This window comes from Ostrea edulis, chromosome 1 (genome assembly GCF_947568905.1).
Source record: "Ostrea edulis chromosome 1, xbOstEdul1.1, whole genome shotgun sequence".
Classification (NCBI taxonomy): domain Eukaryota; kingdom Metazoa; phylum Mollusca; class Bivalvia; order Ostreida; family Ostreidae; genus Ostrea; species Ostrea edulis.
The window spans coordinates 14949225-14969494 of NC_079164.1; the positions used below are offsets into that span (position 1 = coordinate 14949225).

The 20270-nt window shown below is 34.8% G+C and overlaps 1 protein-coding gene and 2 long non-coding RNA genes across 3 annotated transcripts; 1 reads left to right on the forward strand and 2 right to left on the reverse strand.

The window, feature by feature from the left end:
• Positions 1–35: 35 nt before the first annotated feature.
• LOC125660672 (monocarboxylate transporter 2-like) lies at positions 36–19968 on the reverse strand. Its single transcript, XM_048892396.2, has 7 exons — positions 19830–19968; positions 19381–19571; positions 11351–11494; positions 10904–11260; positions 10650–10791; positions 7989–8245; positions 36–1514 (listed from the first exon to the last, which is right to left on the reverse strand). The coding sequence occupies exons 1-7, from the start codon at positions 19865–19867 to the stop codon at positions 1339–1341; spliced, it is 1305 nt and encodes a 434-aa protein (XP_048748353.2). The 5' UTR covers positions 19868–19968; the 3' UTR covers positions 36–1338.
• LOC125662571 (uncharacterized) lies at positions 2984–6263 on the forward strand. Its single transcript, XR_008799641.1, has 2 exons — positions 2984–3323; positions 5868–6263. It is a non-coding gene; the product is annotated as an uncharacterized LOC125662571 (long non-coding RNA).
• LOC125662573 (uncharacterized) lies at positions 5620–7980 on the reverse strand. Its single transcript, XR_007365437.2, has 2 exons — positions 6946–7980; positions 5620–6226 (listed from the first exon to the last, which is right to left on the reverse strand). It is a non-coding gene; the product is annotated as an uncharacterized LOC125662573 (long non-coding RNA).
• Positions 19969–20270: the final 302 nt, after the last annotated feature.

Genomic DNA, 20270 nt, shown 5'->3' on the forward strand with positions numbered 1-20270 from the left:
TCAATAAAATATCTAAGTATGAAGCAGAAGTGGACGACTCTGTGGTGTCCTTTATTTCGAGCTCACAGGGATATATCAAATCGACATATGAATGAAAGCTATCATTGTTAATCGACAAAACTTCATCGATATATCTAAAAGTCGAATTGAAGGTCACAGCGAAAGATTTTTTCTTCTCACTTAGAAGTTTTTGAATAAAATCCAGGGTATAAAGCCTTTGGCGACCAAGTTTATATCTTCATATCAATCTTATTTTGTCAACGCTCCATCTCCTAATTCTGAGAATCCTTGCATAATTATCCTGGCAGTTGGAAGATTGTATTGATATGTTTTCCTTATTCGTGGTCGTCTGTGTTATTGCAATAACTGTGTAATAGTTTTCCTTTTATCTTTTTTGTTCATATAAAAAAAATTAATGGCAAAATGAGAATTCTTTTCATCAAAATGATTTGTATTTATATCAAAACATGTGTATGCTATATTCTAATCATATGCCTCAAAATGTTATCATTCACATAAAAGATTATGCTTTTTCTTAGATTGTAATTTTTACTGACAACCTTTCATGGTTTAGATCAATTTATGGTAAAATAATTAACAAAAAAACACACTGTCCATGGAAAAAATTTCTTCCTCCACTCCCACCAAACCCTGCGGTTATCACAGAGGTCTCAATGTGCTATGTTACCCCGGAGGACGTATAATCTATATGTATACCCTGAAATTCTTGGGGACCGATTTTTGTGAATTGTCGAAATTTTCATTGGGATGTAATTTCATGAATATGGTTTCTGTACGTTGGAACATTATACAAGTTGTGTATTCCATTGTGGTTTGAATAATTCATTGTATATTGTTTAACGTCCCTCTTGAGAATACTTCACTCATATGGAGACGTCACCACTGCCGGTGAAGGGCTGAGAAATTTAGGCCTATGTTCGGTACTTATGGCCAATGAGCAGGGAGGGATCTATATCGTGCCACATCTGCTGTGACATGGGACCTCGGTTTTTGCGGTCTCATCCGAAGGACCGCCCCATTTAGTCGCCTCTTACAACAACCAAGGGGTACTGAGGATCTATTCTAACCCGGATCCCCACGCGAGAATTGTAGTTTGAAATTCTAAAGATACGAGTACCTAATCTACGAAAATTGAGCTCACATGAAATAGTTATTCCATTCTATATACTTTTTTCTGTTAAACATTTTATGAATTAAGGATACTGTTTAAATCGACTAGAAATGGTGAAGATAAACAATCGTTTCTGAAATTTCATGGATGTTCTTAAAGCCACGTCACGTGATATCAATATCATGACCACATTATCAAATGCATTATTATAGGTGTGAGCTTATCGAAACAGAGTTGTTATTATGAACGTGTTTTCTGTCTCTCCTTTTATAAATGTTATCCACAATAATGAGAAGCAATGACGCAAACGAACAAATAATGGACGATACCGATGCAGTGTAAAAGACGCCTTCATATCCACCTGTGAGGTCACGAATTAATCCTGTAATGAAATTTTAAAAAACCCAATGAAACTCCTTAGAGAGATATGAAAGTGACATATACTAAGGAAATTCTTTGAACAACACAAGTGATGATGTTTGTAAATGCTTGAAAGGTGAAAATAACGAACAGTGATCAATCTCATAACTCCTATAAGCAATACAAAATAGAGAAGTGGGCAGATACGGACCCCTGGACACACCAGAGGTGGGGACAGGTTCTTAGGAGAAGAAAACATCCATCTAATAAAAGCTGGGACAATGGAGGCCTAAAAGACGCCTTTCCTGTATTTGCAGTACTTTTAGGTCACCTGAATCACTCGGGTGACTATTACCATTGGTATTCGTCATCGTGCGCCGTGTGTTGTTAACAATTTTACATTTTTAACTTCTTGAAAACTAGATCATGATGGATAATTATTACAATTTATGTTGAAGCATCTCTATAATAAGGGGAATAAAAGTTGTTAAATGTATTACTTTATCACCCCCTGGGGCCTATGGGAGGGGCCAAATATACTTTTAAAAAGGCCATATTTTTAAAACTCTTCTCGTCCCCCACACATGTGGGAAAAAACTAAAGGCATGGATATGATGTCAATGAAGAGTTCTACTTAAATTGTGATAATTATGGCCACTAGGTCAGGAGGGCCGATGTGACCATATAGTGAACATGTATTAAATCCTTTTTTCTCCCAGACATGTATACATATGTAAAAACTGAATGCATGATTATTATGTCTATCAAGCCCTCTATCAAAATTGCGAAATTCATGGCCCCTAGGTCAAGGGTTCAGGCCCTAGGGTGAGGCCAAAATGACCATATAGTTAAAATATATTAGATCGTAGAAAATCTTCATCATTTAGAAAAGATTATGATGTCCATGAAGCTATCTACCTGAATTGTGAAATTTATGTCTTCTTGGTCAGGGTTCAAGCCCTAGGGCAGGGCAAATACGGCCATCCACTAGTAGCAAAAATGTATTAAATCCTAAAAAAATCTTTATCTCTACTGAGATATATATAATTATTAGAAAAAGTAAATGCATGATTTGGTGATGTTCATGAAGCTTTCTACTAAATTGTGAAATTCATGGCTCCTCGGTCAGGGGTTCATGACTTTGGGTTATTTTTTCTTCTCTACTTTCACAGTCATGGGAGATAAATTGAATGCATGGAATGATATCCGTAATGTTCTCCTCTTAAATTGCGAATTTCCTGAGTATGTTGTTCGGGAGAGGGTGTTGGATGCAAAATGATTTATGTTTCAACCCCCATTTTTCATTCTGTAAATGAAATTAGGAAGTTTGGGCATATTTTAAAAATTCATGTTGTCCTCTTCTGAGTTTCTTTATTGTCATATTTGCAGAGGTAAGACTTAATACATTTCAATGTTTAAAACTATCGTAATTTAGTTATAAAATGCCTAATAGCCGTGTTTCGAGTTACTCCGGAACACAGTGTTTATTCTGTGTTTAGTCACGCCGCGTCAAAAATGTTCCACAGGGTTACTTCCGGTTTATCGTGGTTTACCTTTGTAAACCAACAGTTGACACTTCGTGTATTAGGCCTAGGCTTAATTTTGTCGATCATCATGAAATTGAAATACACATTTAATAGTTTGGGGTGTATGCGGTACACATTTGTTTATGAGCGTTTGATAAGCTACTATTGATCTACGAAATACAACGAAAGACTTCGTCAAGAACAGAAGAAGACGATGTCGTGTAACTCACACAAGGCCCAGCTGTCTAGTAACCGGAGGTGTAAAGGCAAAGAACGTATTAGACTTACTGAAACCTGTCAAACAGGTAAAATGAAAATTATGATGACATTATATATATATATGATTAAACAAAACACAATGTGCACTGCTTCATAAAGCAGGCATTAGGTCCAGTACAGTCTATAGGGCCTATGTGAAATAGAATTTACGGTACCAAATCGGGGCCAAAATGGGCATAAACATGTAACATATATAACCAGGTCCATTCCAAAGACTATTTCTACCTACGTAGCTATTAATAGCTACCTAGGTATTTAAAGCTACTTAAAGTAGCTACTATTACCTACTTTTACATGTTTTTAAAGATATAAATAAATAATAATTAAGTCACATCTTTTAAACAGGTCAGTCGTTTTATGTATCATGTTGTGCATGTGCATGACAAAATTCGGAGTGTAAATTAAATACTTTACGAGGGTGGAAAATGTAGAGGAAATTGCATGAAAAATTGACTCAAAAACTTTTAATGTAAGAGTGCATGAATGTTAACTTTAAAATTAATAAAGATTTGTAAAACATTCTAGACTTCTTATCATGTATCTTTGATCCTAAGTTCCTAGAGAATGGAAGTGGGTGCAGTTATTGATGCAAATTTGAAAGTAATCATTTTTTTGTCCAATATTTTTGTGGTATTCATTGTCAGTATAAGTGAATCAAGAAATTTGGTACACACCATGTTGCGCCGTTCCTGCGTTTGGCCACGAAATGCAAGTAAAGGAAAACGTAGGTAAAAATAGCTACCTGGAGTAGGTTTAAATACCTAGGTAGCTATAAGTAGCTACATAGGTAGAAATAGTCTTTGGGCTGGACCTGATAATTATTGATATAAAATATAGATAATGACAATACACAGTGAAAAGTAATAGATTAGCTATAATGTTATAGGTATTTGAAATGGCTTTATTATTTAAAGCTATTTTAGATTGAATTAGACTGGGTTTCTGAGTGCAATGGTATAGCCATATGTGAGTGAGGATAAAATTATCTACTTGGGTATAGTCAATATGCTGTCTAATTTGAAACAATCTAATTAAAATTAGATCTTTGATCCGCTCATGCAATCGCTACACAAAGTGTAGCGATTGCATGAGCGGATCAAAGATCTAATTTTAATTAGATTGATTCGACTTTTAATTTACTTGAATTTTCACTATGCTCAGGTGATCTCTAAGAAAAGACTGCACTTGTTATGAAACTGGTGTATAGTCCTTTGTGTAGCGATTGCATGAGCGGATCAGATATAATTTTAATTAGATTGAATTTGAAAATAATTATTTATCAACTAATACTTGTGATACAAATTAAGTCTTTGGAGTTTGACTTCTAATGATATACTCATGTAATTAGAAGAATTTTTAGCATGACTATTTATTGTTGTAGTCATTTTATTGACTTTTCACAATCCAGTAGGTATTTGTGATTACTGCTCATATTTATATCGCTGAACAAAATATATATCTGGTCATGATTAAGGTAATATTATTCCTTTCAGCAATATAATTTCAATTATGTGCTCATAGACTGGTCCAGCACAATCTCTAGTATAATTAGCTATATAAATATGCTAATCAAGCTATATAGCTTTTTAAAGCTAATTGAAATTGCTTGATATAACTATTTCAAATCTTCTATCAAATATATTTTTAAAGCATAAAAATTGAATTTCTAAGTGAAAATATTTCATCCTTGTACTTGAAACAACACACTGTAAACAAAAAAAGCTTCTTAAACTATGTACCTTAGGAAGAATTTTGATTCAAAATTGTCAAATGTTTAGGATTATTAAGTTGTTAAAGATTCCACATTGTAAAGTCATCATATACTTATCAAAGCTTCGACACACATAAGGCAGTGGACAGTTATCAATACAAAAGAAATTCTCTTTTCATGAAAATTCTTAAAATGACATATGATCTATACCTAGAATAGTGTTGTGGTTAGTTCAAAGTACATGTATATTGTTATGTGTCATTGCACTTAAGAAATTTAATCGAAACTAGCTTAATGAAGCTGTTTGAAATAGCTTTATAAAACTATATAGCTAAATATAGAGATTGTGCTGGGCCTGATAGATATAGCAATACAGAGGAAATCCGTCATATGCATCAAAAGTTTGAAAAAGGTGAATTGACTTTTAAATATAAATTTATGAACAAAATTGAAAAAAAAAAGAAATTAGGAAGAATCTTTTCTCTTCATTTAAAACATGTTGGGTAGATTTTGAAGTTGTTTAACTCGGCTTTATACATGATGTCAGATCTCTGAATGCAAGCAAGCTCTCATATGACTACAATGTATAGGGGAAATCAGATATATGTACAATAAATATGGTAAGCTTTATTGATAAAAATCATGAAAACTCATACATTCAGTTTTAATATGAATTACTTCATGTATTTCCAAATAAGTTAAAAAAATATACATGTATGTACAGTGAACAGTATTTTTAACAAATACATGAATTATAATTTCAGCATTATTTATTTATTTTATTTTATTTTTTACATCTTTGCTTCTCAAATTGACAAAAGTCTATTATCAATATTGTGGCATCCCTCCTCTTTTTCAGGTTAATGGGAACAGGATAATTTTCCATGCCTTTCACTTGAGGTCTTCAGTTTCATCATTAATCATCTGAATGTCGGTATACCAAACTCTCATGACGTCATGTCATTACTGGATATTCCTTAACACTGGTTTATTTAAACCACACTACCTATAACATTGCCAAATATTAGACTGAAAATTTTCAAATACACAAGATTTGAAGCAGCAATAGAAAAGAATTACATATGTATAACACACAAAAAAGAAGAAATTAATTCTCACCTGGCTGATATGAACTTTTTACTCCTTTTTAGCTCCCTTTCACTGCATACCAGCCAATAACTAGCAGTCATTATATGCAGATCAGCCATTGTTATCAACCTGTGTATATATATGTTGAATAAAATATGAATGAAAATTGTTGTTCTTTGTTATTCTTTTTAAAAAATATATATACTCAATAGTATATTTCCTTACACAGTACTGAATCAAAGGGGTAGGAGAGCAAATATATAATATATAACATGGCTCATGTTCAGCTGGTTCCATTCTTGTATACAAGTGGTTTGAGTGGAAATGTACATATCTGATGTACATGTAAAGTACCTTGATTGCACAGGCAATATGCATCACTTGTGTTCGAATTTACTATTAAAGAGTACTCTTTAATAGTAAATTCGACCCCAAGCGATGCATATTGCCTGTGCTTGATTGGTATTAAAAGTTGGAGAAAAGATCAATGTTCTTTGATATAATTCAAAATTTTGCAGTGAATGAACCATCAGTATGGAGCTTGAATAAATGATCATGCAAATTCTAGTATAGATCCGTAGGGATATATTATCTGGTGTTCTCATATTTTATTTCATTGGCAGATATATATACCCCCCCCCCCTCTCACTCCCTTGTGAAATTGCTTCATAATTTTTATGAGCCTGAACCATAAGTTCATAATTGAAATTATCTATTTAATGTCATATGAACACCGTTGTAAAATACATACACTGCTCAGATGTGGCTGAGGGTACAAGTATACCTATTCTTAAAGATTGACAAGATTTTGCACAGTCTATATTATAATTTTAAGAGTCAGTACAAACCTCTTGGTTTTCCTAAAAGTTAATATAAGCAAACTGGCTAGAACAATGATGTTTCTTTGTTGGTTCAGCTTTCACGGAATGTAATAATCGCACTCAATTTCGGCTGCTCGTGGTTTTCTACACAAATGACACCATCGTTTCCTCTGCGTGAACGCTTATCCCGGGTTTGGGAAAAGGTAAACTTTGACATCTTCCCAAGTAAATATATATCCCTTGCTATCCTTTATCTGATTTGCGACAGTTTGTGCCGCAAAATCTATATTTTGTCAAAAACAATTTTGTTACCAGTGTAAACAAAATTAACCGGAAGTACCCCTGTGGAACATTTTGCTCATATCACGTGACCGGCGTGGCTAAATACGAAAAATCCCGGGTGTTCCGGAGTAACTCGAAACACGGCTATTATTAGCCCTAAAATTTCAGAATTTTCGCCTTTGTAATGCCAGTTAATGTACACCACCAGCTACTGCAAACACAATACACGCTTTTAAAGGAGTAACTTTAATTGTGATTTACACAACTCTTCTAAACCTTGTACCCACTCATGCTTTCATTAAAATATTGAATGCACCTCTATCTCCAAAAGCTGATATCTCGGAAAATGCGTATTCACGTTCAGGTTTTAAAGGTTTTGTTATCTTACAATTTTACGTGTCCCCTTTTAAGTATCCCAATATATTTTTAATCATACCTCCGTGTAACACCATTTTAATGGTTACATATTGTAAAATAGAATACATGTGTCATTCCATTTAAGGATATTCACATCGAAATATTACCGAAACAGAAATCTTTACGTTTAAAGTGACCCCTACCATCCAACTTCTAAGATTTGAACAACATGATCATAAGTCTGTAAATGTTTCATTTATTCCTAATCTGATGTAGAACTCTAGCGAAGTCTGACAGAACAAGTACACTAAGGTAGGATGCGTAAAATAATCTGAACAAAAAGATGTGCAACAAAGATACTGATGTCTACATCACTGGTCAGCCCTTGTCCTAGCATTTCATTACGATAATTGAGAATATATCACACTCACCACCAATATATCCGCCAACCGCAGTTGAAACTCCATAGGAGGTCATTTCAATTGCTGTTCCAATCGGAAAAAGATCCAAGGGGAGTGACTGAAGAATAATGGGTGCGCCTTGAGAACTAAGTAGTCCAAAGCAAGTACCGTACAGTCCAGAGGCGACTATAAGGACAGGGTGGGACTGAAGGAAGTATGGGTATAGAGCATGACTGAGAGCCAAGGCTAAACAAATGTAGCTCCAATGATACAGTATCTTGGGTCGACTGAAAAAAAGGAGTCAATACTTGTTTTCGTATTTTCATGAAATCCTGATAATACTAGCTATCACGAAATCTTTTGTAAACCGCCAGAAAATTGATATTAATTTTATCTCATGGTACATCTTTAAGCAATACATGATAATGATAAAGCAATGTAGATAAAAAGTCAAGATAACAAACAGTAATCAATCTCATCAATCCTATAAAAAATGCGAAACTAAGAGTGGGACAAGCAGGAGCGCCTGGACGTACAGGAAGCGGATCAGATGCCTAGGACGATTAAACATCCCTGTTGAAGGGTCACATTCACAGTGAGAACTGTATCTTGTTCAGGTAAGACAAGTCATCCATAGTCAAAGTCAGTGTGTAAAGAACGGTCTAACAATTGGTATTAAACACGTCAGACAGCATTCGACCTAACGACAAATTGTATTTGCAAATAAGATCATTATACCGAATATGAATTTAGCGGCTTACAAACTTCAAAAGATACTGATCAAACTGCTGTGATATCAACGTATATGTAAGTAGCTTGCTTCGACTGAAAAATTGATCATACGCAGACATCATCTTGCTTATCGAATCAGTTGAGAGACATAAACACCACATCAGGTGTTTATGGATTTATTCATTGTATATTGTTTAACGCCCCTCTCAAGAATATTTCACTCATATGAAGACATCATCATTGCCGGTGAAGGGTTGCAAATTGTTGACCTGTGCTTGACTTTTACGGCCTTTGAGCAGGGAGGGAATCCTTATCCTGCTACAATTGCTTTGACATGGGGCGTCATTTTTTATGGTCTCATCCGAAAGAGCACCCCATGTTGTTGCCTCTTACGGCAAGCAAGGGGTACTGAGGACCTATTCTAACCCGGATCCACACGGGACGGTGTTTAAAGTATACAGTGAAACTTCTCCAAACCGGCCCCTCAAAAAACCGGTTCTCCCTGAATATCGGCCGCTTTTCAAAGTCCAGGCAAAAACCTTCACATTTCCTTACAAAGGAAGTCTCACAAAACCGGCCACCCCTGCAAACCGGACATCAGCCACTTTTTAAAGTACAATTGTTAACAAACATGTGTAATTTACCCTTATCATACCGGCCACTATTTGAAGACTAGAAAATTTTGGCCACAGGGGTGATTAAGACTGGCTAGGTGTGAAAAATGACTCACCTATCAGGCAGGTGGGAAATTATCGACCGGAGGTGTGAAAAACACGAGTGGCCTCTATAAGTACTATAGTTTACCTGTACTGTCCAGGGTGTTAATTGGTGCTTGGCTAATCCAAGTGACCCTTTTAAATTTCTGTGCAAAATGTTATAAACAGATATGCACATATTGAATGACTACAATCAATACGCCATATTGTTGCACCATGGATATAAGCGGTAGTTAATAAACAACAAACCCATCGCTGTTAATGATCATTTTCAATAGATAAATGATTTTTGGGGAGTTTCTATAGACTTCAAATTCCTAAGAAACATCACAATTAAAATTATATATTTACTACTGTACTTTTCAAAAACGTCAAAACAAATTTGTTAACGATATAAGCAATGGATGTAAACAGAGTTTTTATAGGTAAGAGGAATTCCAATAATAGGCCTTCGTGTTTTCTTTATGCATCCTGTTATAAATTTTAAGTTAAAATTAGATGATTGCAGCAAGACTATTTCTGGTAATAATTACCTGTAGGTACAAGCGGTCTAGTTTGATCTCCACCGTTAATTGATCATAGATCCCCATATCAAAGTGAGCAGTACCTACTCTGTGTATTAATTGCAGCAATCAAATGGCTATGTGTTTGTTTTGTTTATTAAACATAAGCCGAAATTCTACATAAATGCTGCTAGTCTACATATTTCTAGACATATATCAAATGCAGTTTTATTTAAACGGAATATTTTCCATTATTTATGCATGTCAATGAAAAATGTTTATTCATGTTTAATTCGTTTTAGTGCTATAAATTGAAAATAAACATTTAGTAAATTATTTTGTTTTATTTCCAATAGTGAAAAAATAGTCCTTGAACACCATATTATATGGTTTGTGGTATGTCAATGAAATACCTAATAAAAATTGAGCTGAAATGTCTCTAAATGCTAAATTCTCGGTATACCGGCCACCCCTCTAAACCAGCCGGGGTTTTTTTTTCGGTTCGACAGCTGGCCGGTTTAGAGAAGTTTCACTGTATTTCTATATAAATATCGGAAGTTCGCGATGGAAAAGTCGAAGTCTTATCGTCCAAAAGAAATACCAAAAATCAGTCAAATATAAATGATAAAGCTATTCTATGGATTTCCTATTAACCGTTTACGAAAATGTTTGTAAAACCATATTTCGTTATTAGCAATAAGGAAATTTTCAACACAATTCTTTTGACATTCATCTCTTACCTGAAGAATGATGATAGAAGTACCGCGAGTATTCGTCCAACCACATTGAATATGCCGCTCACAGTAAGTAACAAGGCAGCATCTTCTTTGGTATAATTGTTTGAGACGAGGAAATCCGGTAGGAACCAAGACTCAGCGAAACCTGCCTCAAATACATGTAATATTGTATACCGTGATTGTATGAATAAAACATGTCGATGAAGATCTACTTAACAGAAACAAGAGTTTTACTAATATATTCACAAATCAATTACCAAATATTCCAAAGAGAGAAACATCGAGTATGTAAATTGAAAACCCTCTCTTTTTGAAAACGGCAAATTGGTCATTCCACTTGAAGTCTTTAGATTCAGTCTTATCTAATGGCGGTAAATTTAATTTCACTGCTATCCCAATCAGGTTAAGATGAAAGAATATCCCAGCAGCTATCATGAAAGTTCCTCGCCATCCAAACTCTAGTAGGAAATACTCAGTCATATAAGGTGTTACGAACAACCCCACTCCAGCTCCAATGCTGATAGATGAAAGGAACTTGTTTATAGATGAGTGACCTTGGAATGCTCGTCTGGTATTGACATATGACAAGAATGCTGCAAACACAAATCCACATCCTAAAAATGAAATGAATTCAGTTACGTTTCAGGATTCAATCAAAGACGTTGTTGATTTTTATATTTTCCCATACCATTTAGTAAACCTACCTCCACCAACACCAACAAGAAGAACAATTGTGGTAACACTTTCTGAGAAGGCTGCGGCTAGAAAACTAAGGCTTCCTAACAATGACCCAGCCATCATACACGGGAATTCCCCTACTCGTCTGATAACAAGTTCCGCTACCACTCCTGTGAAATATGATTTCTAATGAGTTCTAATAATTATCGAGTAATGCTAATTCAAGAATAGTTGGTCAGTCTTATGTTTCTTTTATGTACATCTCTATGGGTGTTAATTAGTTTCTTTATTACTGACATATAGGGATTGGGTACATCTGCTTTTAATTCAATCCATATTGAAAGCATTCGTATATGACATTATTGTTATTAAATGAATGCAGTATTAAAGCATAATATCCTAATTATGATTTTGTTAAAGTTGTCGTTTGATTTAAATCGGCGTTCGGAATTACACTTCCATGTCTCAATATTTTTGTGGTTTGTGTTTAGCTTGTGTGACTCGCCACAGCACTAGCATGCATTATAAGAGAGAGGCGTGTCTCGTTATGAATTAACCACTGAATGTTTTTGTAAATGTTCTTTTTTATGAAAGCAAATGCTTTGCTAAAAAATGGAATACCCTACATCAGCGTTGTGTGATTATTAGTTAAAACGGTCATTTGCTTTTACAAATCAAAAGATTTTAACATTAAAAATTCAAGACTTATACTTATATTTACCTTCACATAACGTTTTGACAACAAATTAATATAATTTGTTTCATATTCTAATTTAGCGTCTATTATGAATGTGTGTGTTCAATTTACGGAAGAGCTCGCGTTGATTCGATTTCAACGAAAACAATTAATGCACTAAATTGTGACCCAAAAAGAGAAGTTTGGACTTAATTGTATTTCAGTTATGTACTGTATAATAGGTGTTATGTCAGAAAAATGATACTCTTCGATGAGAACACGAATGTAACAATAGCATGAAAGGTTTTTTTAAACAAATAACAACACGAAACACCTGATGTTGTTGTCCGGTCGGATCATCATGTTTACATCGAATGTAAAACAGGAGTTCTGTGAATATAAAAAAAAATACAAGGGAAATTATCTCACGGAGCGATTAATATTGTGGGTATCCAGACTGAGATGGTATCCCTGGAAACGAAATTTGGGTCAGTCTCTTAAGTGCAATCTCGGTTCCCACGTGTTTGACTTACTGGATCAATTGCTTGGGTTAACTTGTATCATGTTTTAGAGACATTTGTGTAACATTTGGAGTCATGTACCTATATGTTTCCGAAAAAAAGGTAACAAACTTTGACTTCGGTGAAACGTGGAGATAACGAACATTGATCAATGTCATACCTCATATTAGCAATTCAAAATAGAGAGTTGGGCAACCATGGACCCCTGTATATACTAGAGGTGGAATCAGGTGTTTAGGTGGTATAAGCATCCCCTGTCGACCGGTCACACCCACCGTGAGCCCTATATCTTGATCAGGTAAACGGAGTGTATGATTTTTACACAATTGTTAATTGTAGTCATTTTCATCGTGACTATATATATATATTTCCAGAAAATGTATTAATACGCCATGATATGTCCTGCTGGAATTTATTTGCAGCATTCTACTTTTCATTTCTTTAATGCATTTCTGTCGGGAAAGTATTATGAATGTAAATCTTGTATTATTTTTAGCACAGTAGTCAGTACTACAATACGCATCTATATATAATATAGTCATCTGCTAAAGTCAAACAAGTAGAAATGTGTGTGAATGGATGTAACATTTTTAATCCACGTCATCAAGTTGTATTTTCCCTCCGAAATAGATTATTAGACAAAACATCGATGTCAGTGACTGTTCACATGTACTGTTCATTCCGTTCATTTATCTTCTGTTTTCACTATCAATCAATTTCCTCATCCATGACAAGATACACTGGCATAAAATGACTCAACTCTAAAGATACCACCTCTACAACTTCAGATAATTTTCTGGATCCGCTGATGAATTTAACATTTATGATGAAATAGAGCATAATTTCCATGCATCAAACGCCTGGGTACGGTACATTTATGTTGGAGAATATGCAGACACTCGTGCAAAACTATTTCATATCCAATGCTTGTTTTGTTAAAGTAAAATATATTCATATTAACAATAATTTGTTGAAAAATATGGATACCAGTGCTTTGCTCAAATTGAACTAAAATATTTCCTACAAGTGATGTAGAGTTGTAATCATTTAAATGAAAGGTGACGAAAACGAACAGTGATCAATCTCATAACTCCTATAAGCAATACAAAATAGAAAATTGGGCAAACACGGACCCCTGGACACACCAGAGGTGGGATCAGGTGCCTAGGAGGAGTAAGCATCCCCTGTTGACTGGTCACACCCGCCTTGAGCCCTTTATCTTGATCAGGTAAACGGACTTATTCGTAGTCGAAATCAGTGTGCCAAGAACGGCCTAACAATCGGTATGAAACACGTCAGACAGCATTTGACCCAATGCGAGGTTGCTTTGACGAACTAGATCGTTATAACGACCATATAATTTGCGAAATGCTGACTTCAATCGAGACTGTTGAAACCCCTGTACCATCAACTTGTTTGTCAGTAGCTTACCTCGATTTAAAAACTGACTATACGCAGAACAAGCTCTTGCATATCGAATCAGTTGAGATATATAAACACCATACGCAGGTGATAATGGAATATTGCTACATAAATATGGGAAGTTAACAATGGAAATCCTCCAGCAGCTGTCGATAGTCTTAAAAATATATATACTTATAAATAAAATTTTATGTCTCATAAAATGCTTTATATGCAAGCTTTTTACATTGTAATTCCATGATACTTTATAATTTGCAATTATCATTATTTGTTGTATTAAGATTGGATTCAACTCAGATAGGGATCGAATTCCAAATAATGAAAATCCGGTGAAGCACGAGGTTTTGTTCAATCTTATTTAACTGAAGATTTGCTTCAAGTTCATATAATTATCCAACAATTGTTTGTTCTAACATATCTGAGATACCACTTAAGGTAATTTGAAGATTTCGATAATTAATTGATTACTCCAGCAGATGGCATGGAGGTAAGCATTCGATACCCAAAGCCAACAACAGAGGTGCTGATGGGCGATTCCTTCATTAGGAGGTTCGGTGTATTCATGAACAATGTGCAACATTATGATAATTTACGTCTTCAGAAAGATACTTTTGAACTGATAATTTGTGCCACAGGACCTACGAGCTGACTAATTCCAGGGAACTACTTGACGTTCAAAATATTCATACCGAGAGCGGTATTTGTTACATCCAGATTGGTAGAAATGATTTAGCAGATCCACAGGCAACACCACACGATATGTTGCTCGACAAATCATGGCTCTGGCACAAATTTTACTATTAACCAATAACTTCTCTTATGTAATTATTGGACAATTGCTACGTAGACATCCATTAAAAGTAGATAGTCAGTATTTACCAAAATAATTGATACCAATAAACTTCTTCATGACCAGTGTCACTTCTCAAACAGTAATCTCGTTTTTTTGGCACCAGTAATTTTATAATTCTGGGACCCAGACATGAAACACATGGCGCTTGACGGGGTTCACATAAAAGACAGCAACAATGATCACCTGTTTATAAGCAAGTACTTGCAAAGTGTTAAAAGTGCTGTCCTCCATGCTTCCCATTTGTCGGTACGGGCAAAGAATCAGGACTAGATAAGTATCAATACTAGTACATAGCACATATGGTGCTTAATAATGTCTGATCTCCGCACGGAAAGTTATCCCTTGTTTGTTAGCTTGTTATGCAAATGATAATTTCTGGCTGTGTGTTCATAATTAATGTAAGACAGTATCAGTTTTATTTATTAACCATTTAGTTATTAGCTGTTTGTCTACATATTATGCCAATTTTCTTCAAGTTCATAGTAACCTGTTTGTGTCAGTTGGGTCAGTTTGTTGAATGATCACTATTTGATTTCTTGATATTTATGCAAAGGCAACAAGTTTGTTTATTTTATTCTTCCTGGCATATGTGCAGGAGTTGGAAGGATTCGTTTATTTATGTAGCATTGGTTGCCCATAATTGTCATGAAATAGTTGCAGCTAAGTTTGTTTATTTATAGCTCATTTCTATTTGAGATGAGAATATACTTGTTTAGCTTTCATTTATAATGGACTGGGACTAATTCACTTATAACTGACCTGTATACATTGAAACTTAAAATGATACTGATATCTTGGCAATTTTATCATGGCAAGACCTATGCCTTTTTAACACAATCAGGATATTTGCATAGTGTGTCATATCCCATTGTGATAATAACTGGGTGCCAACAATTAGTATCTGTATTATATTCTCACATATGTCAATTACAACATGCTTGGAATTATTGTAGAATGAGATGCCACCAAAGAAAAAGGAAAAATCCAAATCCAAACCCACAAGGAAAGAAGAGGCTACACACTCAAAAAGCTCCTCCTGTGGCGTCTCCCCCTTGTGATGTTGTTGATGCCTCCAGTAAGCTCCTCTTGTGGCATCTCCCCTTGTGATGTTGTTGATGCCTCCAGTAAGCTCCTCCTGTGACGTCTCCCCCTTGTGATGTTGTTGATGCCTCCAGTAAGCTCCTCCTGTGGCATCTGCCCTTGTGATGTTGTTGATGCCTTCAGTAAGCTCCTCCTATAGAGTCTCCCCCTTGTGATGTTGTTGATGCCTTCAGTAAGCTCCTCCTGTGGCGTCTCCCCTTGTGATGTTGTTGATGCCTTCAGTTAGCTCCTCCTGTGGCGTCTCCCCCTTGTGATGTTGTTGATGCCTTCAGTAAGCTCCTCCTGTGACGTCTCCCCCTTGTGATGTTGTTGATGCCTTCAGTAAGCTCCTCCTGTGGCGTCTCCCCCTTGTGATGTTGTTGATGCTCCTTCTGTGGCGTCTTCCCCTTGTAATGTTGTTGATGACAATTCATCATTTCCGCCAGTAAGCTCTTCTAGCAACCCTTCAATCGATTACGATCAGCTGGCAGCAGCAATTCTGAGGGAACACCAACAAGCTTTGACATCCAGTAGTAATTCTGTTTATACGAATATCGCCACACAGGCTTCTAGCACTTCTTCCGGAGACTTAAATAATTCTAATTTGTCAGCAGACTTCAGATGTTTTCATGTGAGTCCCTGGCAGATGCATGTGATACTAACACCTCACATGCTGTTCCATTGTCAGTGACAAATGGCATTCCTCTTGGTGCGGGTGTTCCAGTGCGTATTAAAAACAAAATCTGTAACGATCAATGTATTGATCTTAAGTGTTTACTACGCAATTCTTGTTTTCTTACAATGGTACAGGCAACAAGAACAAGCTTCGGAAAAGGCATTTAACTTTACTATAAAGGTATAAGCTTTGTTTAATGAAAAAGTTGTTAATATAAATATCATTATCTTAAAGATAAAACTTATAAGGTACCAATTTTGATGCGCAATATCGACAAATAATGTCTCTTCACTGATGCTCAATCCGAAACTTTGGAAATCCTAAATAGCAATAAACTTGTAAGAACCAAAAGGAAAAACAGAGTGCCAAAGACTGGAGTCAAATTCGTCTAAGGATCAGAGCTATGCATGAGGGAGATAATCCTTAATTTTGAAATGAATTTCTCAATCTTCTCACAGCAATTAAATATACATTCGTAATTTCAAGCTAATAATGAATTACGTAGCTACTGGGTTGTAGAGCCCCTCGGGGACTATCAGTCCACCAGTAGAGGCCTCGACACAGGGGTCGTAATGTTAAACTTATATGGTACCAATTTTGATGCACCACATGCGCATTTCAACAAATAATGTCCAAAATAATAATAAACTTGTAAGAACTAAAAGAAAAGGGTATGTTATAATACAAGCGTTTCTGTACATGCTGAGTTTTTACATTTCTTGTCCTACGACATCGATAAATAATGATGATGTCGAATCAATCATGGTATTATGTCTAAACAAAATATGATGTCTTTCAAAAACTGTTTAGATTGTACTACTACTTGGAGAAAGACATGGAACGTAGCTCTTAGAAATGTCTGTCAACTGAAAATGAAATGCATGAAGTATTCCTTAATACCGAGCGAATCTCGGATGGGCTGAAGGATCTTAAGGTAACATGTATGTAAACAAGTTTCAAAACTACATCAGATTCCTCTGTACAGTGGCTACAGTATCGACTTCTTCACAGAATTCTTCCTGTCGGCTACTATCTCAAAAAAATTCAAATCAAAACATCAGATGTTTGTAACTTGTGTAAAAAAGAAACAGAAACTATTCAACATATGTTTGTGGGTTGTAATGAGGTACTGGATCTTTGGAGAGCTTTAAGTTTGCATATTTACAGGACTACTTCAAAAAGGATTGGTTTTAATTTTGAAAATATAATTTTAGGAGAATTACCACTTACTAAAGACAACATGAAAATTAACTTTATTATTTTGTATACTAAACAGTATATTTTCAATACCTCATTACAAGGTAAAACATTAAGCATTTTAGGTCTTTTGAACCATTTGAAAATGAAATACAGTATTGAAAGGTGTTTATCTATTTACAATTCCAATCAATTATTTTTTGAAAAACAATGGAATTTGTGGAACAATATATTTGAACCCACTGAATAGTATATTTTTTACTGCATGTTTTGTATAAATTTACATATTTTTGATACTATTATAGCAACCTCAATAATTATTTCTTTGGTATAATTTCAGTTAATTTTGAAATGTATGAGTGGAGTATGAATGGTTGGTATGAGTGATTATATATCCATTGTACATCGTACCTATAAAAGTATACAATATGATGCACTTAATTTCTATTTGTACAATGGACAATGCTAATAAAAAAAATTTAAAAAAAAAAAAAAACATGTATGTAAACCAAAAAAAATGACAAAGATGAGCAAATAAAGAGATGATTTCTACATACGCTCAATGAAAATGTTGTGATCCATATAGGAACCGCCATTTTGCTTTGTTCGTTAGTTGCTTCTAGAGTTATTCGTGTTTTAATATTCAATGCCAAAAATACAAGACTGACGTGCAATTTGTAATTCAAACACTCCATTTGTTAAAAATGAATTGTAAAATTATTATAGTTACAGTTTTTAGCCAAACATCAAATAGAAAAACAGTAATACGACTAAATAGATAAAAGAGTTTATGAATTTCTTTGAATATAAAATATACGACATATTTACTCTTACTTTTATATTACTTTGAATTTTTTGGTTAATTTTGCTTAGTGTTGAACGTCTTTTGAATTAGAAACGGGATGCATTGTTGTTTATAATTGTTTGATTTAAGAAATGAAACTTATGATTCTCTATTTGATGCATGGATCAACAGAAAAATTGGACGGAAAACTTCATCAATGGGCGAAGCGGATCCTGCAATTATCATCATATATTTCCCCCTCAATATTTAGATGTTACTGGGCGTTTAGCGGAAGGGGAATTTCATAAATAATATATATTTTTAAGTGAATTCTAACTTACCGTACTTATTCGAATTATGAACACCAATGATCATTTCTTGCTTCGCTCGGTCCAACGGTCACAAACACATTGTTTTCTTTAAGGAAATTAAACAGTAGCTTTGGAACCAATACGGAAAAGGTTTCTTTGCAGTCAACCATAAGAAGTGTAAAGTCGGGTACCGCCATTTTTCTTGTCAAGTGATTCAAATTACTTGCAATTTGTTGACGTATTACATCCGAGGTTTCTTTCTCGACTTATTGATGTTCCGATAATATGAAGAAAGTTATTTTCCTCCGTTTATGTTAGATTAGGATTTAGAATACATGTACATGTATATAATCTCACATTCCATTCCATGATTGAATCATTGATATAGAGCAGACCCGTAGCGATGCTTCTGAGAGGATGCAGACAAAACATCACCCAACAAAAAATATGATTATTACAATTTTAGATCATTCATTCTCACTGATTTTAAATTCTGTTAAATAACATGGTATAATATTTTTAATAACAAAGCATACCTCCACCAAACACGATACCGCGATACAGAGATTGCATTAAAGCCACCAAGGAAGCGTCTGCTTCAAATTCTCTGATGACGTCAACATAAACGATCCCCAACATCGCAGACGGCATTGCCATGGCGATGAAATGAATGAGCAGGGAACCAACAAAGACCACATAGCGTCTGTTAGATTTGTCATAACGTTCTCTGCCATGGAAAGATTCACATATTACATTGGACTACCTTGAATGGAATAGGATTTTCTAGTCCATATACTATAATTTGCCCAGAACTGTGACTGGGAAACGATCTCTAGTACTATATCGACGAATGCATTCAAAGAGATATTTATATGCACATCGTTTTATGATCACATATATGAAGAACCTACTGATTTTAAAATCATAAAACTATTACAGAAAGAAAAGCCAGCATTACAGACAGAATATGCATAAACACACTTACCTCGTTAGCGATGATTTTCCTTTACTTGACGTTGTCATATCAATGATGAGAAATCGATCTGATAGTCCATTAAAACATCACTGTACCTCTCCCAAATATCCTGAATACTTTCTTGGGTAATTTTGTATTTTACCTTTCGGGGGGGGGGGGGAGAGCAATATTTAGGATCTAACTAAAAGTATGACTTTGCATATGTATTTTTAATCATTACTCATAATAGGGCAATGCATTTGGATTGATATGATACTGCATGTTTTTCTTTGGTACTGGTGATTCCCAGTGAATATTTTGAATTAACGCATTTCAGGAGTAGATTGGACTTACGATCATCATCAAATGTATTTTAATATATTTTGATGTTTTTGATATATTTCTTATGTATTTGCTATCCCCTCGCGCAACTAGTTGAGAAAAGGATATAGCGTCGCTAGCATGTGTGTA